This window comes from Balaenoptera ricei, chromosome 16, assembly GCF_028023285.1.
Source record: "Balaenoptera ricei isolate mBalRic1 chromosome 16, mBalRic1.hap2, whole genome shotgun sequence".
NCBI classification, from domain to species: domain Eukaryota; kingdom Metazoa; phylum Chordata; class Mammalia; order Artiodactyla; family Balaenopteridae; genus Balaenoptera; species Balaenoptera ricei.
The window spans coordinates 112,238,321-112,261,519 of record NC_082654.1 but is presented as its reverse complement, the minus strand read 5'-3'; the positions used below and the strand labels follow the sequence as shown (position 1 = coordinate 112,261,519).

The window sequence follows — 23,199 nt, the reverse complement described above, 5'->3', positions numbered from 1 at the left end:
ATCAAAAAATACCTAGAGACAAACGACAATGAAAACATGACGGAGGCTTCCCTGGTGGCACAGTGCTTGAGAATCTGCCTGCTAATGCAGGGGACATGGGTTTGAGCCCTGGTCTGGGAAGATCCCACATGCCGCAGAGCAACTAGGCCCGTGAGCCACAACTACTGAGTCTGCACGTCTGGAGCCTGTGCTCCGCAACAAGAGAGGCCACGATAGTGAGAGGCCCATGCACCGTGATGAAAGAGTGGCCCCTGCTTTCCGCAACTAGAGAAAGCCCTCGCACAGAAACGAAGACCCAACACAGCCAAAAATAAATAAATAAATAAACGAATTTTTAAAAAAATTCTAAAAAAAAAAAAAAAGAAAACACAACGATCCAAAACCTATGGGATGCAGCAAAAGTAGTTCTAAGAGGGAAGTTTATAGCAATACAAGCCTACCTCAAGAAATAAGAAAAATCTCAAATAAACAATCTAACGTTCCACCTAAAGGAACTAGAGAAAGAAGAACAAAACCCAAAGTTACCAGAAGGAAAGAAATCATAAAGATCAGAACAGAAATAAATGAAATAGAAACAAAGAAAACAATAGCAAAGATCAACAAAACTAAAAGCTGGTTCTTTGAGAAGATAAACAAAATTGATAAACCATTGGCCAGACTCATCAAGAAAAAGAGGGAGAGGACTCAAATCAATAAAATTAGAAATAAAAAAGGAGAAGTTACAACAAACACCGCAGAAATACAAAGCATCCTAAGAGACTACTACAAGCAACTCTATGCCAATAAAATGGACAACTTGGAAGAAATGGACAAATTCTTAGAGAGGTATAACCTTCCAAGACTTAACCAGGAAGATATAGAAAATATGAACAGACCAATCACAAGTAATGAAATTGAAACTGTGATTAAAAATCTTCCAACAAACAAAAGTCCAGGACCAGATGGCTTCACAAGTGAATTCTATCAAACATTTAGAGAAGAGCTAACACCCATCCTTCTCAAACTCTTCCAAAAAATTGCGGAGCAAGGAACACTCCCATACTCATTCTATGAGGCTATCATCACCCTGATACCAAAACCAGACAAAGATACTACAAAAAAAGAAAATTACAGACCAATATCACTCATGAATATAGATGCAAAACCCCTCAACAAAATACTAGCAAACAGAATCCAACAACACATTAAAAGGATCATACACCATGATCAAGTGGGATTTATCCCAGGGATGCAAGGATTCTTCAGTATACGTAAATCAATCAATGTGATAAACCATATTAACAAACTGAAGAATAAAAACCATATTATCATCTCAATAGATGCAGAAAAAGTTTCTGACAAAATTCAGCATGCATTTATGATAAAAACTCTCCAGAAAGTGGGCATAGAGGGAACCTACCTCAACATAATAAAGGCCATATATGACAAACCCACAGCAAACATCACTCTCAATGGTGAAAAACTGGAAGCATTTCCTCTAAGACAAGGATGTCCACTCTCACCACTATTATTCAACATAGTTTTGGAAGTCCTAGCCACAGCAATCAGAGAAGAAAAAGAAATAAAAGGAATACAAAATGCAAAAGAAGAAGTAAAACTGTCACTGTTTGCAGATGACATGATACTATACATAGAGAATCCTAAAGATGCCACCAGAAAACTACTAGAGCTAATCAATGAATTTGGCAAAGTTGCAGGATACAAAATTAATGCACAGAAATCTCTTGCATTCTTATACACTAATGATGAAAAATCTGAAAGAGAAATTAAGGAAACACTCCCATTTACCACTGCAACAAAAAGAATAAAATACCTAGGAATAAACCTACCTAGGGAGACAAAAGACCTGTATGCAGAAAACTATAAGACACTGATGAAAGAAATTAAAGATGATACCAACAGATGGAGAGATATACCATGTTCTTGGATTGGAAAAACCAATATTGTGAAAATGACTATACTACCCAAAGCAATCTACAGAGTCAATGCAATCCCTATCAAACTACCAATGGCATTTTTTACAGAATTAGAACAAAAAATCTTAAAATTTGTGTGGAGACACAAAAGACCCCGAATAGCCAAAGCAGTCTTGAGGGAAAAAAAACAGAGCTGGAGGAATCAGACTCCCTGACTTCAGACTATACTACAAAGCTACAGTAATCAAGACAATATGGTAATAGCACAAAAACAGAAATACAGATCAACGGAACAAGATAGAAAGCCCAGAGATAAACCCATGCACCTATGGTCAACTAATCTATGACAAAGGAGGCAAGGATATACAATTGAGAAAAGACAGTCTCTTCAATAAGTGGTGCTGGGAAAACAGGACAGCTACATGTAAAAGAATGAAATTAGAACACTCCCTGACACCATACACAAAAATAAACTCAAAATGGGTTAAAGACCTAAATGTAAGGCCAGACACTATCAAACTCTTAGAGGAAAACATAGGCAGAACACTCTATGACATAAATCACAGCAAGATCTTTTTTGATCCACCTCTTAGAGTAATGGAAATAAAAACAGAAATAAACAAATGGGACCTAATGAAACTTCAAAGCTTTTGCACAGCAAAGGAAACCATAAACAAGACGAAAACACAACCCTCAGAATGGGAGAAAATATTTGCAAATGAAGCAACTGACAAAGGATTAATCTCCAAGATTTACAAGCAGCTCATGCAGCTCAATAACAAAAAAACAAACAACCCAATCCAAAAATGGGCAGAAGACCTAAATAGACATTTCTCCAAAGAAGATATACAGATGGCCAACAGACACATGAAAGAATGCTCAACATCATTAATCATTAGAGAAATGCAAATCAAAACTACAATGAGGTATCATCTCACACCGGTCAGAATGGCCATCATCAAAAAATCTACAAACAATAAATGCTGGAGAGGGTGTGGAGAAAAGGGAACACTCTTGCACTGTTGGTGGGAATGTAAATTGATACAGCCACTATGGAGAACAGTATGGAGGTTCCTTAAAAAACTAAAAATAGAACTACCATACGACCCAGCAATCCCACTACTGGGCATATACCCTGAGAAAACCATAATTCAAAAAGAGTCATGTACCAAAATGTTCATTGCAGCTCTATTTACAATAGCCAGGACATGGAAGCAACCTAAGTGTCCATCATCGGATGAATGGATAAAGAAGATGTGGCACATATATACAATGGAATATTACTCAGCCATAAAAAGAAATAAAATGGAGGTATTTGTAATGAGGTGGATGGAGTTAGAGTCTGTCATACAGAGTGAAGTAAGTCAGAAAGAGAAAAACAAATACAGTATGCTAACACATATATATGGAATCTAAGGAAAAAAAAAAAATAAAAGGCCATGAAGAACCTAGTGGCAAGATGGGAATAAAGACACAGACCTACTAAAGAATGGACTTGAGGATATGGGGAGGGGGAGGGGTGAGATGTGACAGGATGAGAGAGTGTCATGGACATATATACACTACCAAATGTAAAATAGATAGCTAGTGGGAAGCAGCCGCATAGCACAGGGAGATCAGCACGGTGCTTTGTGACCGCCTGGGGGGGTGGGATGGGGAGGGTGGGAGGGAGGGAGATGCGGGAGGGAGGAGATATGGGAACGTGTGTATATCTGTAGCTGATTCACTTTGTTATAAAGCAGAAACTAACACACCATTGTGAAGCAATTATACTTCAATAAAGATGTTAAAAAAAAAAAAAAGAATGAAATTAGAACACTCCCTAACACCATACACAAAAATAAACTCAAAATGGATTAGAGCCCTACATGTAAGACCGGACACTATAAAACTCTTAGAGGAAAACATAGGAAGAACACTCTTTGACATAAATCACAGCAAGATCTTTTTTGATCCACCTCTTAGAGTAATGGAAATAAAAACAGAAATAAACAAATGGGACCTAATGAAACTTCAAAGCTTTTGCACAGCAAAGGAAACCATAAACAAGACGAAAACACAACCCTCAGAATGGGAGAAAATATTTGCAAATGAAGCAACTGACAAAGGATTAATCTCCAAAATATATAAACAGCTCATGCAGCTCAATATTAAAAAAACAAACAACCCAATCCAAAAATGGTTAGAAAACCTAAATACACATTTCTCCAAAGAAAACATACAGATGGTCAAGAAGCACATGAAAAGCTGCTCAACATCACTAATTATTAGAGAAATGCAAATCAAAACTACAATGAGGTATCATCTTACACCAGTTAGAATGGGCATCATCAGAAAATCTACAAACAACAAATGCTGGAGAGGGTGTGGAGAAAAGGGAACCCTCTTGCACTGTTGGTGGGAATGTAAATTGATACAGCCACTATGGAGAACAGTATGGAGGTTCCTTAAAAACTAAAAATAGAATTACCATATGATCCCACAATCCCACTACTGGGCATATACCCAGAGAAAACCATAATTCAAAGAGACACATGCACCCCAATGTTCATTGCAGCACTATTTACAATAGCCAGGTCATGGAAGCAACCTAAATGCCCATCAACAGACGAATCGATAAAGATGTGGTACATATATACAATGGAATATTACTCAGCCATAAAAAGGAACTAAATTGGGTCATTTGTAGAGACGTGGATGGATCTACAGACTGTCATACAGAGTGAAATAAGTCAGAAAGAGAAAAACAAATATCGTATATTAACGCATATATGTGGAACCTAGAAAAATGGTAGAGATGAACCGGTTTGCAGGGCAGAAATTGAGACACAGATGTAGAAAACAAACGTATGGACACCAAGCGGGGAAAGCGGCAAGGGGGTGGTGTTGGTGGTGTGATGAATTGGGCAATTGGGATTGACATGTATACACTGATGTGTATAAAACTGATGACTAATAAGTACCTGCTGTATAAAAAAAATAAAATTAAATTAAAAAATTTAAAAAAAAACTGCCTTTTTTTTTATGTGGAAGTTTTGTCTCTTGAGAATCTAAAGGTAAATCAAATCTAACTGTCTTTAAAACCAACAATCCAACCCAACATTGACAAAAAAATTAGCCTTTTGTACCCAAATAAGCAAGTGGATTCTGCTTCTATGGATGTTCAAGTTCACAGGTATTCTCATCTGTATTGTAAAGATACCCTGCACCTGAAAAAAAAAAAAATATGTGTAAAAATGTGCTACTAAGCACTCTCACAGTCTGCAGATTGAAACAGCCTTTTGGAAAGCAATTTGGTTAAACACACCAACAGTTTTCAATGTAATGCTCCTTTGAGTAATTCATTCTTAGGACGTTCTCAGAGATGTGGACAAAGGTGTAGTGTTCATTTATGCTCACACTTTTGTAACCTACAATGGTAAAAAGTTAGAAAGAGCCAAACGTTCCACAAGGAGGAATGGTTATATAAGTTATAGCATGTATTTAGAATAGATTGTTACATAGGCTTAAAAAAATCTCTGAAGAATTTGATTTAAAACAAGGTGGAAAAAAAGTAATATAAAAATAGATATGTATAAACCATAATGAGACACCACTTTACACCCATTAGGATGGCTATTATCAAAAATAAAATAAAATAAAATAACAAACGTTGGCGAGAAACGGGAGCCCTTGTGCACTATAGGTGATAATGTAAAATGGTACAGCTGCTGTGGAAAACAGTATGGCAGTTCCTCAAAAAATTAAACATAGAATTACCAAATGATTCAGCAATTCCACTTCTGGCTATATACCCAAAGGAAATGAGAGCAGGGACACAATCAGATATTTGTACACCAATGTTCATAGTAGCGTTATTCAAAATAGCCAAAAGCTGGAAGCAACCCAAGTCTCTATCAATTAATGAATGGGTATACAAAATGTGGCGTATTCATACAATGGAATATAATTCAGCCTTAAAAGGGAAGGAAATTCTGACATATGCTACAACATGGATGAACATTTTAGACATTATTCTTAAGTGAAACAAGATAAGTCACAAAAGGACAAATACTGTATGATTCTAAATATATGAGGTACCTAGAGGAGCCAAATTAATAGAAACAGAGAGTAGAATGGTGGTTGCCAAGGGTTGGGAGTAGGGGGAGAGGAAATGGGGAGTGACTGTTTAATGTATATACAGTGTTAGTTGGGGAAGATGAAAAAGTTCTGAAGATGGATGGTGGTGATGGTTGCATAACAATGTTAAGGTACTTAATGTCACAGAACTGTACACTTAAAATGATTTAGATGGTAAATTTTATGTTATGTATATTTTAACCAAATAAAAAATAACACTGGTACATGGATATATACAATATGTGTATGTATATTATATATATAATATGTATGTGTAGTATATATAATACGTATGTGTAGTTTTATATATACAGTAACATATAAGTCATATTATAAAAGGTATGTGGTAAGTAGGTTGATAGGTATAAAAATTGATACATTCATGGTATATTCATTTCCTGTCACTGCTATAACAAATAACCGTGAACTTGGTGGCTTAGACAATGTACATTTATTCTCTTACAGTTCTGTGGGTCAGAAATCAGTATCACTGGCCAGAATCAAGGCGTCAGCAGGACTGTCCTCTTTCCAGAGGCTCTGGAGAGAATCCATTTCCTTGCTTTTGCAGCTTCTGGGAGCTGCCTCACTTCCTTGGTTCATGGCGCTTTCCTCCATCTCCAAAGCCAGTGGCACAGTGTCTTGCTTCAGTGGTGACTTTGCCTTCCTCTTCTGTGTCAAATCTCCCCCTGCTTCCCTCTTCTAAGGACAGGTGTGACTGCACTTAGGCCTCACTGGATTAGCCAGAATAATCTCCCCATTTCAAGATTCTTAATCACATCTTTTGTCATATAAGGTAATATTCACAGGTTCTGGGGACTAGGATGTGGATATCTTTGGGGGCCGCTACTCAGCTTACCCACACATGGATGGACAGAAGGAAAGAAAGAAGGAAAGACTATGGAAAGAAATATAATAAAACATTAATACTAGCTAAACGGGATTATAGAACCATGAATTGTTCTCCTCTGCATACTTTTATAGAGTTTACAAGCTTTTTGCAATGAACAAGTTTTATAATGAAAAATGCTACCTATTGTTATATGAACTTTTAAAATAATGCAAATATAACGTAGTGTATTTGGGGTGCTTTTCCACGTGTGCTGTGGATTTCACTAAACTACTCATCATGTCTGATAATTCTCCTCATGACTAGAATAATCCATTTGTAAAACGTCAATCCTGTAACAGGAATATTGTCTATAATTGTAGAACCAAAACAAGTTTCCCACTTATGTCTATTCAGGATTGAATGCAGTCAAAATTAAAATAAAATTTCTATAGAGAAGGTTAATGTACAAAAATGTAATGCTACATTTGGTAAGATACTTGACAAAACCCAAATCACCTTCTCTTAATTAGCAATGGCCTTGATTTGCACCCAGTTGGCTCATTCGTGATATTTATAGCTCCCTCTGGAAAATTCCCCATATCACCACTATTACGTTGCTTGCCCCTGAACTCCCCTTGTGCCTCTGGTATTCATAATTAGAGTCACACACACTGTCTATAAATGAGGTATGTCTGATGTGGTGTTGCATTCATTTTTCCATAAAGCATGGAGAAAATCAAACATCTCCCAAGGGTCTTCATTATCATTCTTTGGTTAATGAAGATTTTTTATGTTAAGCCAGTCACATGCTGGATGCCTTCTGTGGAGGACTTCATCCCAGCTCCTGCTCTATCCTGCCAGGTGAGTGCCAGCATCACTGTCATCTTAGAGAGGGAGAAGCCGCAGCTTACAGAGGCCATGTAGGTTGCCCAATGTCACCCAGCTAGTAATTGTTGGAGATGTGGGGGGAAGGCATTGGTGAAGAGTACAGAACTTATGCTACAGCTAATCACACACTTGTCCACTGAAAGACAAAACCATTCATCTCAGGCCAGACGGTTCATTAACAAACACCTAACATCTGCTCTCTTCAATCTCTTCAAAGTTTCAAAACATGCAAAGAAAGCGGAAGAGATGGCTCTTGCCCTTTTATTTTTTAAGTTTATTTTGTTTATTTATTTATTTATTTTTTAAAGTCTTTATTGAATTTGTTACAATACTGCTTCTGTTTTTTTTTCTTTCTTTCTTTCTTTTTTTTTTTTTTTTGTTTTTATGTTTTTGTTTTTTGGCCCTGAGGCATGTGGGATCTTAGCTCCTGGACCAGGGATCGAACCCGCACCCCCTGCACTGGAAGGCTCTAGAGGGCAGGCTCAGTAGTTGTGGCACACGGGCTTAGCTGCTCCGCGGCATGTGGGATCTTCCAGGACCAGGGATCCAACCCGTGTCCCCTGCATTGGCAGGTGGATTCCCAACCACTGTGCCACCAGGGAAGCCCCACCTCCTCTGCTTTTGAATCTGCAGTGAAGGATGTTCAAGACGTGAATGAGGGCTTCTCTGGTGGCGCAGTGGTTGAGAGTCTGCCTGCCGGTGCAGGAGACACGGGTTCGAGCCCTGGTCTGGGAGGATCCCACATGCCGCGGAGCAACTGGGCCCGTGAGCCGCAATTACTGAGCCTGCGCGTCTGGAGCCTGTGCTCCGCAACAAGAGAGGCCGCGATAGTGAGAGGCCCGCGCACCGCGATGAGGAGTGGCCCCCGCTTGCCACAACTAGAGAAAGCCCTCGCACAGAAACGAAGACCCAACACAGCCATAAATAAATAAAAATTAAAAAAAAAAAATACTGACTTAAAAAAAAAAAAAGTTATAAAGACGTGAATGATACAAAGTCCTGGAGGCAGTCAGTTCACTACTACTCTCCATGAGGCCAGGGAATGTGACTCATTGTATACCCAGCCCTTAGAACAGGACCTGGCCCAACAAATGTTTGATAAATGAACATATAAATGAATGGATTGAATGAATATGAATGAAGGCACAAATGCCACATGACAGTAGATTCTTCCCCTCTTGGGGATCTCAGCCAAAGCAAAAGGAGAGGTAATTTGCGCAATCAGCATTTTCTCTCTCTAATATCATCAGCATTGTTTGAGCTCATGGAAATAAAAGTTTAAAAGGTAGGTATAAATGGTTTTTCCCCTATTATAGCAAATTTTAGAAGTACAAAATAATCAAGGTTTTTCAGATTTTTACCTTTCAGGAGTCAGCGAAGTGGCCTGTATTCGTAAAATCAAAGTGATTGGCAACACACCCATCCCACTAGAGTAAGCACCCACGTCTTTTCCCTACAGAAGGAAGGCTTGGTCCCACTAGAATCCTTTCCACTCTCTCCCCATTTTTAAGGCAGTCATGACTCCGTTACTCTTTCCTATTTTTCCCCCTGCTCCCCACCCTCAAATGTGCCCACAAATGTTGGCTACTTATACTACCAAACCCTTTGTAATATTCGTTTTTGCTCTCCACCATCCAGAAATCTCAACCTCCCCATCACACACTTTGTGAGTCAAAATTTAAAGGTGGCATCCAAAGCCAGACCTCACTTTTCACTTAATAAAACCCAATAATTACTGTGCTTTCTGAAGTCAGATCCTCCTGCTAATCCGATACAAACCATCTAAAATTAGCGTTTTCCTTCCCCCTCAATGCCAAGGGTGCTAAGTGACTCAGCCCTGCCAGGCACCAGCCCCTTCAGCTTCCAGGGTCTGTGCTGACACCCCGTCATGACACACTCCCTCATTCTGTGACATTTCTTCTACATCTTTTCATTCACCCCAGTGAACCTCCTTCACTTCAGCACCCCACTCTCTCTCTCTCTCTCTCTCTAGTTTAAGCCACGTCAGGCTTGGCTCTTTTGCCACGGATGAGAGCAGAAGATACTCTGTTATCTGACAACGGGGGAAGAATTTCTCTTCATCTATTTTCTGGTTAAAGGAAAGGAATCACCCTTATCATCCTTGGGTGACCAGCCTTCAAATACAGTAATTCGCACAGTAAAATGTACCTAATACTGAAGCTATACCGAATTTTCATGGGTCTTGGATGATGAAGGCTCTTGTGGGAATACTGGAATACTTTCGGCTCATCGTTATGAATATCACTGATCACTGAATTTAAATTGTATTGGTTTTGTAATTGTATTTGTATAACTCTATTCTGGTTGTATATCAGTATAGGTAAAATAAGCTTGAGGAATTTATCCCTGATTTTGTGACAGTACACATGCAAGCAATGTCATAATAAAACTAAGTTTTAAGTCATGCTTAAAAACTTAAAACTAAGTTTTAAGTCACGCTGCAGGGGAGGGGGGATTGTCTGTGAGAACATGTACTCTTTCAAAGGGGTCCAGGCTTGAAAGACACTGATCTACATATGCATTTCCTTTTTAAAATAAATTTGCTGCTTTTGAATCTTATCACTGGTTTAACAGCAATATCTATGATTTCATTCGAAATATACTGAATTTAGTATCTTAATAGCAAGTAATTCTAAGAAACAGTTAAAGATGATGACTTTAGTGTGTACTATATATTTTATGGTGGCTGAATTTTATATATTACAGTATGTATTATAAGATTTTTAAATTAACCTGCTTTTCACTCAGAACCTCAGGGTGTTTATGTGTATTCATGCATTGTGCATTCAAGTAAGTGAAACTGAAAATCTGGATTTTATACTCATTATTCAAATACAACCTATATTAATAAGCCAAATTATATGAAACTAATACAAATTTCAGAAAAAGTATCTTACTGAACTATTAAAGGTTTATCAGTGAAAATAAATAGTTTTGCAAATACAGCAGACAGTGCTTTGGTCTAGATTTCAATACTGGTCCTCTGTTGCCAGGTACTTAGATTTCTTTCAATTCTTCTGTTTGCCATCTTCCTTGAGAAGAAGCTGATCTTGGTTATAACAATTGAGGAGGCTAGCTTTACACTAGAGGGAGGAAGAAATCCTTTCATCATACTCCAGGAGAGCCTGTCATATATAGAAATCTTTGCATATGTATCATCTTCCTTTGCTTTTGCTAAGATCCACCCAGCCAATCTTCCACCATCAAATGTTTGTGTAAAACATACTTCTCCTCTAGGTTGAGGTGTCTTATATTTAATCTCTGAGGAGAGTTCACCTTCGTTAACATCAGTCTCTTCTGAATTTTCCTCAGTCTTTCATCTCAAACACCATCATCCATAAATTCTGCATAAATTGAGATAAGAAGATGCAAATGTAGCCAAAAGCCTTGGAAACACTTATTATCTGTCTCCTGCGCCCATTTTCGGCAGGGGCAGTTCAGATGTCTTTGTCGCTGCCACTTGGTCCCTGTATCTCCCGAGACCTAAAGTATTTTTAATTAATGATATTTAACACTCTTCACCAAGACAACTGGATTTCATATATTTGCACTGAAAACACGCACAAAATAAATGCCTCTTCTTTCCTCAAAGAGGATTATGCCTCATGATTAAAGACAGGTAACCACTGAAATTCTTTCAGATAATCTGGAATGAAATGTCACTTTTCTCTATTCTGGTTTCTCTCTGGGTGAAAGAACAAACAGAACTGTAAAAAGTTCAAAGTTCTTTTCTCAGCTTCTGCAAGCTTCATACTCTGTAGGTTGCCATATGTGTTTGCGTTATGGAAGGCAAAGACTGTGATAAACATCATTCATGAGTCTGTCTGGTTTTTGTTTCTTCCATTTCATGGCATATCTGCTCTCAAGGTTCTCAAAAATCATTTAATCCAAGATCCTTTCCTAGACAACAATTCCAGAGATTGCTTGTTTTATGAGTCTCCAAAAGGCTATAATAATACTTAAAAGCAAGGGGGGAGGCAAAAAATATCTTTGAAAATTATATTTGAAGAAGGGAGAATGTAAATGGAATTAGCTATTCCAAGTGTTGAGAAATATGACCGAGTTTAGGAGTTAGTTCACGTAAGTGCTAACTTTTCACTCAGATTATTCAAAACAGCATCTATTTCAAGTTGGATTGGTTGCCAAGCTAACCTTTTTTAAAGTACAGTAATATTTATATCTTTGTTGTAAAAATTCAAAACAGTGCAGAAAGAGTGAGAAATATCCAAACCATGAGGCCCTCACCCCTGGTCCCCCAGTCCTATTGCCCAGAGGGAACCACTTAAGACATTTTGTGGGGCTTCCCTGGTGGTGCAGTGGTTAAGAATCTGCCTGCCAATGCAGGGGACACGGGTTCGAGCACTGGTCTGGAAAGATCCCACATGCCAAGGAGCAACTAAGCCCATGCGCCACAACTACTGAGCCTGCGCTCTAGAGCCCACGAGCCACAGCTACTGAGCCCACATGCCACAACTACTGAAGCCTACAGCCCGTGCTCCGCAACAAGAGAAGCCACCACAATGAGAAACCCGCACACCACGAAGAAGAGTAGCCCCCGCTCGCTGCAACTAGAGAAAGCCAGCACACAGCAACGTAAAGTAGACCCAACGCAGCCATAAATAAATAAATAAATAAATAAATAAATAAATAAAATAAATTAAAAAAAAAAAGATATTTTGTGTATCTTTGTAGACATTTTCACTGCATGTATTTCCTTAACACACACACACACATAGAATCATAATATACTCTCTCTTCTGTAATCTGACAATACATAGAGCTGATCAATAGCAAGTAAGCCATTGATAAGCTATTGTAGTGAGGTGGTTTTTCTGCAGGGCTGCCAGTGCATTGTCTTCATGGGCAGGAAAAAAAAAATTGTGAAGATGGGTGTGGAGGGTGCTAGGGCTTTGATGCCCCGGTCTCTTTCTCTGAGCAAGAGAAAAACATCATGGCTTCCCCTCTGCTCACTTAAAAACCCATGTACCGAACTACATGGCAGGGGCTGAGTTAGGCTCTGGGGACTCTGAGCCCAGTCAGAGAGGCATGGCCCTTGCCCTCATGGAGCTCTCAGTCTGCTCTCCTTACAAACCACTGTTCCCAGGAAAGCATCTGCTCATCAACTCATACAAGCCAACCTTTACTGAGCACCTATCATGAACCAAGTGCTATTTTAGACACGACAAAGATGGACAAGGTTCCAAACCTACCCTTCAGGATCACAGTCTAATGGGGAGATAGATTATTGTTACCACAGAGCACTGTGAAATATGCATGATGCTATTAAGGAGGTAGGATGAGGTGTCACTTCACTTAGCCCTGGGGGGGGAGGGGAGGGGAGGGGAGGGTTGGGAAGCTTTCCTGAAGCCCGAGGGTGGAGTTGGGGTGAGGTAATTTCAGGTGGAGGGGACAATGCAAGTAGACACCTCCGTCAGGACATGTGGGGAAACTGCAGCATTTTAGGGCTGCTGGAGCGTGTGGAGCAGGGTCAGAATGTGGAGAGCTTTGCACACGTCTGAGGACTTCGGGTATATGCGAGGCAATGGGGGGACGGGGGGCCTGTTTAGGTAGAAGGATTGGGGTGGGCTTAAAGGATCAGAGAGCTCACTCTTACAGCTGTAGGAGGCTGGGAAACTAACCCAGAGACTATGGCAGAGGAGAAATGATGAGACCCTAAGCCAGGCAGGGGTATTTAGTGGGTAAAACTATCTGGGTGTGAGAACAAATTGGATATGAAGTTTGAAAACAATGGGTGGGTTTCTGGGACTTCCCTGGTGGCGCTGTGGTTAAGAATCCGCCTGCCAATGCAGGGGACACGGGTTCGAGCCCTGGTCCAGGAAGATCCCACATGCTGCAGAGCAACAAAGCCCGTGCGCCACAACTACTGAGCCTGCGCTCTAGAGCCCGTGAGCCACAACTACTGAGCCCGTGTACCACAACTACTGAAGTCCACACACCTAGAGCCCGTGCTCCACAAGAGAAGCCACCGCAATGAGAAGCCCGCGCACCACAACCAAGAGTAGCCCATGCTCGCTGCAACTAGTGAAAGCCTGTGTGCAGCAACGAAGACCCAACACGACCAAAAATAAAATATAATAAATAAATTTTTAAAAAGGGACTTCCCTGGTGGTGCAGTGGTTAAGAATCTGCTTGCCAATGCAGGGGACATGGGTTCGAGCCCTGGTCCAGGAAGATCTCACATGCCATGGAGCAACTAAGCCTGTGTGCCACAACTACTGAGCCTGCGCTCTAGAGCCCACAAGCCACAACTACTGAAGCCCGCGCGCCTAGAGCCCGTGCTCTGCAACAAGAGAAGCCCCAGCAATGAGAAGCCCACACACCGCAGCGAAGAGTAGCCCCCGCTCGCCGCAACTAGAGAAAGCCCACGCAGAGCAATGAAAACCCAACACAGCCAAAAATAAATAAATAAAATAAAATAAATTTATTAAGAGAAAAAAAGGTCAGGTTTCGGGACAACTCCCAGGTTTAAAATGTTGGTAATTGGTTGACGGAAGTCTAGTCTGTCTGGAAGTCAGATTAAAAGATATTAAAAAAAAATTTTACCTGGTACTCACCCCTCAGCATAAAAGCCTTTTTCTTATCTTAAAATAAACACTGGGACTTCCCTGGTGGTGCAGTGGTTAAGAATCCACCTGCCAGTTCAGGGTACACGGGTTCAAGCCCTGGTCTGGGAAGATCCCACATGCTGCGGAGCAACTAAGCCCGTGCGCCACAACTACCGAGCCTGTGCTCTAGAGCCCACGAGCCACAACTACTGAGCCCGCGTGCCACAATTACTGAAGCCCGTGCACCTAGAACCCATGCTCCGCAACAAGAGAAGCCACCGCAATGAGTAGCCCGTTCGCCGCAACTAGGGAAAGCCCACTCCAAGCAACGAAGACCCAATGTAGCCAAAAATAAATAAATAAATAAACTTATAAAAACTAAATAAATAACCACTCAATTCTACCTTCCCATCCACCCTCTTAAGATAACCAAGTAACCTGCCTCTCCTCCTCCTGTCTTCAACCCAGCACAGCTAGTCCCCACAACGCCCCTGAAACTGCTCTAGTGAGGGTCACCCGTGAGAGGGGTCCCGTTCCCAGAGCTCTCGGCAGCACCAGGCTCCGTGGCCAGGCCTTCAACTCTCTCTTCCTTTGCTTTGCCTGACGTGGCCCCCTCTACCGGTCTCCTTTACCCCACACGGCGGCTCCTTCCTTGGCTTCCCCACCTCCCCGGTCCCTGGTCCTAGAATCAAGTTCCATCCTTTCTTCAGATTCTCCAGATGCGATCCCGTCTGCACCTCCACCTCCACGTGGAAGTCTCCCAGTTCTAACGCCATTCTTCCAAAATCCCAAAGGCAGGCGTCCAACTGCCGGTATTCAGCCACAGGAAACTTGTCCAGAGCTCCTTTCTCCTCCCAGCCTCCATTCTCTGCCTGCGCCAACGGTGCCAGCAGCCATCATCCTCCAAAGCCCGGTATCTGGAGCCACGCTTAGCCCTGGCTGGACAGGGCACAGATGCTCCACTCTCTGTCCCCACCTCTGCATTGCTGTGCGCTCTGTCCTTCCTTTCTTTAAAAAATACATTTGACACACACAAAACATTATCTACAAAGTCACCATCCCAGATTTTGGCTTACTATTCCCTTTTTCCTTTATTATTTTTATGTTTAATACATTACGTACAACATATTTAATACATACAGAATTCTACGATATACATGAGTTATAAAGCATAATATAATAAACCATAAACCTACCATACAACCCAAGAACGAGAGAACATTACTAATAACTAGCAACTACCCACGTGTCCCTCTGTTATCCGCTCCCTCTGTTTCCCTCTCAGAGGTAAGCAGTAGGCTAAATTTTGGTTTATCATTGTTTTGTTTTGTTTCTTACAGTATAGTTTTGCCATTTATGTATGCTTAGACAATGTACTCTTTGGTTTTGCTTGGTTTTGAGCTCAATAAAAATAGTCTCAACCATACCCTGGGACTTGCTTTTTTTCCTTAATATTTTCTGAGATTCATTCTTATTGTCAGGTACAGCTGTAGTTCACCTCTTGTCACTACAGAATAATATCCCTTAGTGTAAATATACCTAATTTACTTAAACATTCTCTTGTAGACAGAATGGCATTTCAGTTTTTCCAGTTATTAACTATTATGAAGATGTTACCATAAACATTTTTGTACACACCTGCTGGTACACAAATGCAAGAGTTTACTGGATACACAACTGGGAGGTGGAGTCATAAGCTAGACCCTAAAGTATGCAAATGTTCAACTCTGTGAGGTGTAGTTGTTTCCTAAAGCAGAGGTGCCTGTCTACACATCCACACAATGAGGAGCTCACATTTAGCACCTGGTGCTGTCAGACTCCTTAATTTTACAAATCTTATCTATATAAATTGCAAGCTCATTGTGGTCTTAATTTGTATCTCCAAGGTTTCTACTCATTTATAAGCCCTATGTATTTCCTCTTCTTGTGAAATGTCTTTTCAAGTTTCTTCTATTTTTCTTTTCTTTTTTTTTTTTTTGTGCTTTCTGATTTTTTCTTATTACTCAAAAAGGGTTCACTTTTAAATACAAAAGCTAAAATAAAGCTTTCTGACTCTGTGCTTGTACTTTCAACACTTTCACAACACTTTTCTGCTCCTCAATAAGGAAAGTGTGTTCGATCCTGTCACGGACACATTTAGCACACATGGAACCACCATAGGCCCAGCTGACATGTTTTTTTGTTTTAGACGACCTCACAAGAACTTAAAGTCCCACAGTGCGAACTCCTTGAAGTCGGCCTGAGCACACGCCACAGGCGGATTTTGGTGTTTTCCTAACCTTCCTGGTATAAAGGTAAACAATTCTATTACCAGGGGTTTGGGACAGGCTGTTTTTGTTAGAGGCTTATTGTAGGACAGCTTACGATGGTATGTCAAACGCTGGACCCTCCTGAATGCCTCTAGATACCGTCCCCGGAAGAGGAAGGCTATTTTTCTGTTTTTTTAAAAAATAGGAATTCTCTATATATTCTGCTTACTACTCCTTTGCCAGTTAACTGTATCGTAAACGTCAAGTCTTTGTCTTTCCACTACACTAAATTGTTTGTTAGCTTAACTTAAGTGCTAGTTTTAATATATTTGATTTAATCATCTTTTCTTTTATGATTAGCATATGTCTCAAGAGATTCTTTCCGGCCCTAAGGTTTTTTTCCATGCAAACATTTAAATACTTGCTTTTCGTCATCAAGACCTTAATGCGTTTGGAATTGACTGCTCGGTGAGGTGTGAGGCGGAAATCCATTTCATGGTTTTCCACAAGGATAACCGTTGTTCTAGCACTCCTTATGGAGCCACCCTTCCTGCCCCCACTGACCTGCCATGCCACCTCATCACACCTCAAAGGGCAGCACATACGCCTGGGCTATTTCTCAGGCTCCTGAGCTCGTTGCACTGCTCAGAGCGCCTACCTCTGCACCACATACAACACAAACTCTGTAATAAAACTTACTGTCTTGTAAAAGGTCCCCTCAACCTCCTCATTATAGTCAGAAGCATCCAGCCATCTTAGTCCTTTGCTATTCCACAGACGTTTAGATATCTGCCTGTCACATCCAACAAAACCTCTGTTGGAACTTCTGCTGGAAATGGCATTGAATCTGTAGATGATTTTTGGGAGGTTTGATACCCTTACAACCTTCATGAACAAAGATACTGTAGTTCTTCATTTGTTTCTACCTTACTTCTTCACCTTTATCCTTCAAATCCTCAATCAAGACTTAACCTAAACACTGCCTGCCTCAAACATGTCTTTTACCTTCTCAACTAAAAGGAGGACAAGCGTGTCTTTCATGTGCAAGTTTTTTAGATAGCTGCAAGAGTCCAAGAAAAAGATGGGGTGGGTTTGAGGTCTCTTGCTGAGTACACTGAGAATTCGAGAAGAGTAAGATGATACTGGTTTGAGACACATTGAGTCTTTGGTGTGCTATGTGCGCTTCAGCACAGAGGAGTCTGGATAGATTGCCCACTGAAACTGTATGACTCAGAAGGTAACTAGTGACAGGCTCATGAGGACCAGGCTTTAAATGGGCAGAGGAAGAGAAAACTAAGAAAGTAGCTAAGAAATTACAAGAAACATGGAAGGTAAATCAGAAGAGTGAAGTCAAGGGGGAACCAGGGAAAGGAGATTTTTGGAGAAGTGGTCAGTATTGCCCAAACCCAGAGAAGAAAGATCACTGGAAAGGCCACGGTATCTAACAATTAAGAGGTCATTAATGACAGAAGAGATGGGTAAAACAAACAAACAACAACAACAAAAAAAACTAACTTCACTGAGTTAAAGAGAGAATGGGAGGAGAAGGTGGTTGGCACAGAGTAGACACTCGGATATTTGTCGAGGACAAGCCTGAGAGAAATGGAAAGAGGACAGACTCTTCTCTAAATGAGCTCAGCTGTGAATAGAGGGAGGCTGATGGCAGAATATCTCAGATGAGAAACAGGGCGCTGTAGGATCTGACCTCAACCACCATCCCACACACCAGCCTCCACGTTACAGACAGCAGAGTAAGCAGCAGAGTGCGGAAGGTTCCGAACAAATGCTTCTTTAGAGGGAAAAAATAAATATGGGATCCCTAATGGAAATGATGAGAGTGAGTGAGTGGATGTGAGAGCCACGGACATTGATGCCAAGGAGAGGTTCTGGACGTACCGGCAGAGACACAGAAAAGACCCCGGCTGCAGAATGGTCACCTTCCTGCCTTTGAGGTCACCTGACATAAACTAAGGTAGGGGTTTTCAAGCTATATTCTGTATTCTTTAATGAACATATAGGCACCCGAACTTGCACAAATTGTTTTTGTCTTTAGATAAAAGGCATCCATCATGGGATTAGATCAACAATACACTTAAGGAAGCCATTCCGTCACATAACTAGTTGAGAAAAGATATGGTACATACTTAATGAAACTGGGAGACTCTTAGCAACTGTAATTCGGATAAAATACATTAAAATATTTGGAGGGGGTTATTCTTTCTTAAAGAAGGATGTGCCAACACCTAGAATAACATACCTGCTATGGAAGAGAAAATAAGTCCTCCACCTGAGCATCTCGGGGAAAATGAGTCCCAGTCTCAATCTAGCACAGATTAAATGGACCTAAAGAAAGCATATAATTCTCTTCACTTTAAGGGCAAGTGATGCCTAAGAAGGCATGTTACTCTGCAGGTAAACATGTATATGCTACAGTTATGCAGGATTATCGTTTGCTAAGGTTTTTTTCCTCTTTCACCTGAATGTACCTGAGTGCATATTTGATATAACTACTTTGGGGCAAGGCCAGCTTACATCACGAGGGGAGGGGGTACTGTCTCACAGAAAATGAGGGCTGATGGTACCGATGACATAGATAGTAGCTTCTCTCTCCAGTCACTGTGTTCAATGGGGCTCTAATCCCAGAAACGGTACCTAGTATATTCAACGCGGTCGTTCCCATATGCATTTCCCCAGTATCTTTTCACCTCCATTAATCTCTTATTCCCTTTCCATGAGCACCTACCCTGTGCTGAGCTCGGGGACCCCCTAGAGAGCTCTACAGAAGCTGCCGTCTATCAAGCTCTCACTGTGTGCCGCAGCCCATGTTCCCTGCCTACGTGCATCGTCTCCTTTAATCCACACCTCATGCCTGTGAGAGAGGAGCTAGTCTCGTTGTCTCCATTTCACAGATGAGAAAATCGTGCTGATACTTCAGTCGCACGGCAAGGACGCGGCAAACCCGAAACGCGAATCTGGGTGTGTCTGACTTCAAAGCCCTGGTTCTTAACCATCTCCCCGCGATGACCACAAACAAGTCCACGCGCTGTTCCCATACCGTGCGAGCCTGGAACTGGGGCAGCGCAGAAAAGGAAGCGCTGAGTGGAGTGGTGCTGCTCACCTATCCACGCTGCAGGGACCCGCGGCTGAGCCGACGGCCTGCTCAGTTCTGCAAAACAACCCGAGGCTGTTAACCACCCTCAGCGGCCACTCTCTCTGCCCACCTCCTTTCTCCCCCCTCAGGGTGCGGGAATATGAGATCACGAGCGGACAAGATGCTTGGAGAACGTGACTGTATCCGACCTGCCAGGGCCGGCAGCAGCCTAAGTACCTCTGATAAGCCGGAGGGGGAGAGCATGCCCCCGGCCGCAGGGACTTCTGCAGGCGTCTAATCGAGGCTTCAGAAAAGGAGGTCTCCGGAGAAAGAGGTCTCGGGAGAGCAGAGCTTCTCCCCTGTCGGAGTAACTGCTCTCACCACTCAGATTAAAATGCCCCGTTGCTCACAGAGTCACTCTGCCACAGGGTCACATCCCCCTATTCAACTGACTTTCAGGCTTTTCTCTGAGAAATAAGAAAGAAAGAAAAAAAAAGAAAGAAATGGCCTCCTAGGTCTGCGGTAAAAATGAAAAAAGTAAGTTGACTTGCAAAAGACCTCCACCTCCGGCTTGTCCTAGTCCCCGAGGGACCGGGGACACCCCCGCAGTCTTGCTCACTGCTCTTCATTCAAAGTCCCCTGGAAAACAGCCGCTTGTTTTCCAAGAACTGTAGGAACACGCTGTTCGTCCACAAGGTCCCACCAAACGTCCACAACCTGGAGCGGCACAAAGGTCAACCAGATGCAGATGGGCTCGCGGCTGCTGCGCTGTTATTATTAAGGCACTTTTGACTGTGTTTCCTTGAGGAAACAAGTATAGACAAGGTTAAAAAAAAAAAAAAAAAGTTAGTCTGTATCATATCCCAGAATGGGTCCCAGCCATTTCTCAACCTCGGCCACAGACATGTTCTTCCTCAAAGCATAATCCTCAATCTGCAAAAGATTAAAAGCAGTTTATTAAACCAAAATGATAAGACTTTTTGAACTCAAGTTTCCGCAGCATTTGCCAAGATACATTAAGTACGTTTTATGTCTTTTGCCTTAATAGTAATCCACTGAGTTAAATGGAGACAGATATTTATCTATTCATCGAGGTGCCTTATTTTCTGGGCAGAAAAACAACATGTCGTAACTACCTCAGGCTGAGAGCCTGGCTGGGGTGTGTGTGTGGCAGGGGTGTGGGAGGGTTGGTCTCTGTGTAAACGGCAGGGCGAGAAATGGGGCAGTGGGCTGAAATCAAATCAAGACATAAACTGGAGTACATTTCTTCATCCTTTCCCTCTCATTTTACTCTCACTCACATGTAAAATAAAACAGGTTTAACAGCTCCATTCAAAACAAGACAGGCATCTAGGGATGCCACACACAATGAAACAGCTAACCTACCTGATCCTTGGAAATTTTCCCCACGGCAAAATATCTGGACCTCAAATTGGAGAAGTAAAGGCCGGATACTGCTGAAGCAGGTGCCATGGCCAGCGATTCTGTTAACCTAATGCCTGGGGAGAGCAGCATGGGGAGAAACGCTCGTTTATTCAGTGCTGAGACAGGCCTGCCAAGTGGTAGGCTCCCAGTAAATTCTTGTTTACAAGTGAATGAGAGTGAGCGTGTGCCTTCCAGGTGGACACATGACACAGAGTGAAAGATGTGAGCAGACTCGTCTAGCAAATTCCTGCCGAGGGGATGAACAAATTCAGGATGTGCAGCTCTCCTCTAACCTGGGGAGAGAGGCCTGGAAAAGACTCTCTACATTCTTATCCCTGCCCTCCAAGATCAGCCATGGAGGCTACGCCAGGGCCTTCTAGACAAGGACTCCAACCGTGCAGATGGGGACACCACCTGGACCTCCAAGTGCACCTGTGAGGCCAAGGCCACTAGGGGAATGACAGCCAGCCAGGCCCCATTGAGGATGAGCCCACACCAAGGCTATCTAGTCTACGCCATTCACTTTCTGGACAAGGCAACGGAGCGACGTAAAGGCTCGGTGCTTTGCCAAAGATCGCCCAGCAGGCTTACGGCAGAAACGGGTCCCAAGGCCCCGTCTCGTGTCTCCTGGAGCCGGTGCCATCCCTGCCAGCCCAGATTCAAAGAGCCTCACAGCAATTCATGTCCATCTACATTCCTTTAACGTCTTCGGCGTGGATGGCACACTTTTGACGAACTCCACTGGAAACAGTGCACTGTGTTCGCAGTGGTGTAGAAGTAAAGAGAGAGGGAGCGGAAGGGAAGGGTGGGAATTCTGTGAGACGAGGGTCCAGAGACACTCCTAGAAGTGGTGGAAGGAGAGAGCCACGTGAAATACGTTACTAAAGGTTACAAAGGTCACTCAGTAGTGGAGAGACTGAAAACAGTAACACACGTGTAATAGGAAAATGGGGCAGGGGATGTACCGGCTGGTGTGAGTCAGCTAAGCTCCCATCTATTGTAGGTGAAGAGAAAATAATGAAAACTGATAAACCTGAAAATGGTGATGAAAGACCACTACTCAATAATAATGCTACGGGGCCTCCACGTGCACGAACTAAAATGAGTTTCTTTTCCTCCTGCTAAAATAATAACAATATGGAGGTGAAGGACTAGAGCACACTGCTGGAGGTGAGGAAGGGTGGGGTCAGGGGTCTCTCTGTAAGCCTCTCCGTGGCTTCCACCTGCTCCCCCCACGCGCCTTCCCTTCGCTACCGTGTGTGTAACACGAGGCAGGATGCGCGCCTGCCCGGCGCTGACCTGTGTGCCGCTCCACGTCCGCCAGCCTCCACATGGTCAGCTTCTCGGTGTGGTCGGGCTGGCTGGGGTAGCCGGGCGCCGGCCGGATGCCCTCGTAGCGCAGCCTCCGCAGGTCGGCCACGGCCAGCTGCTCGTCACTGCAGTAGCCCCACAGCTCCCTGCGGACCCGTGCGTGCAGCTCCTCGGCAAAGGCCTGGGGCGGAACACGCGGTCAGATGGAGGCGGGAGCCCTTCTCCCGCCCTCCCTCTTGCCCTCCGTCCCGCCCGCAAAAGCACCTCCCTGACCGGACAGCAGGCGGGGGAACAGGCGAGAGGGATGGGCCGGGGGCTCAACTCATGTGTACTGTCATCAGCTGCTCTGCGGCTCGGTTCTGGCCTCAGCCCGGGCTCTCAAGGATCATATTCAATGACCCGAGGATCCAAGGCCCTTCAGCCCTTTCCCTGATGCTCAGGCTACAGCTTATGGTGGCCAGAAGGAGGAGCGGGGACCATGACAGCAGCCAGCGGCTCTGCTGTGAGCCTCGGGAAGAGGGGAGCGGCTCCCACAGCTTAGGCTGCCCCACCCCACAGAGGAAGATGAGGGATCTACAGGGGAGCCCAACATCAGAACGAGAAGCTCTGAAACAGAACCTGTTTGGCTTTTTGCAGGCTCCTCTGGAAAACATCAAATCACAAGCACAGGGCGACACCAGAACCAAGACAATGAAGTCAAGGCTTCACGGGCCACTCCAACTACAGCGTCGCTGAAGCCCACTCTGTGCCCAAAGATGAGGCGTGAGAGTGACTCGAAAATACA

At 42.8% G+C, this 23,199-nt stretch overlaps 1 protein-coding gene and 1 pseudogene across 9 annotated transcripts in view; both read right to left on the bottom strand.

Annotated features, from left to right (window-relative positions):
* Positions 1-5,076: 5,076 nt before the first annotated feature.
* The window catches only part of MTR (5-methyltetrahydrofolate-homocysteine methyltransferase), a 125,783-nt gene continuing 107,660 nt past the window's right edge, over positions 5,077-23,199 (bottom strand). For 8 of the 9 annotated variants that reach the window (XM_059900971.1, XM_059900967.1, XM_059900968.1 and 5 more), the window contains 3 exons: positions 22,404-22,596; positions 21,066-21,178; positions 16,777-20,612 (listed from right to left, as the gene is read on the bottom strand). In XM_059900971.1, the coding sequence (XP_059756954.1) occupies positions 20,526-20,612; positions 21,066-21,178; positions 22,404-22,596 (393 nt within the window). In that variant the 3' untranslated portion in view covers positions 16,777-20,525. Of the gene's footprint in view, positions 5,126-16,776; positions 20,613-21,065; positions 21,179-22,403; positions 22,597-23,199 lie in introns of those variants that run through there. The other variant, XR_009498093.1, reaches the window with a different exon arrangement.
* LOC132350475 (large ribosomal subunit protein eL34-like) lies at positions 16,373-16,779 on the bottom strand (annotated as a pseudogene).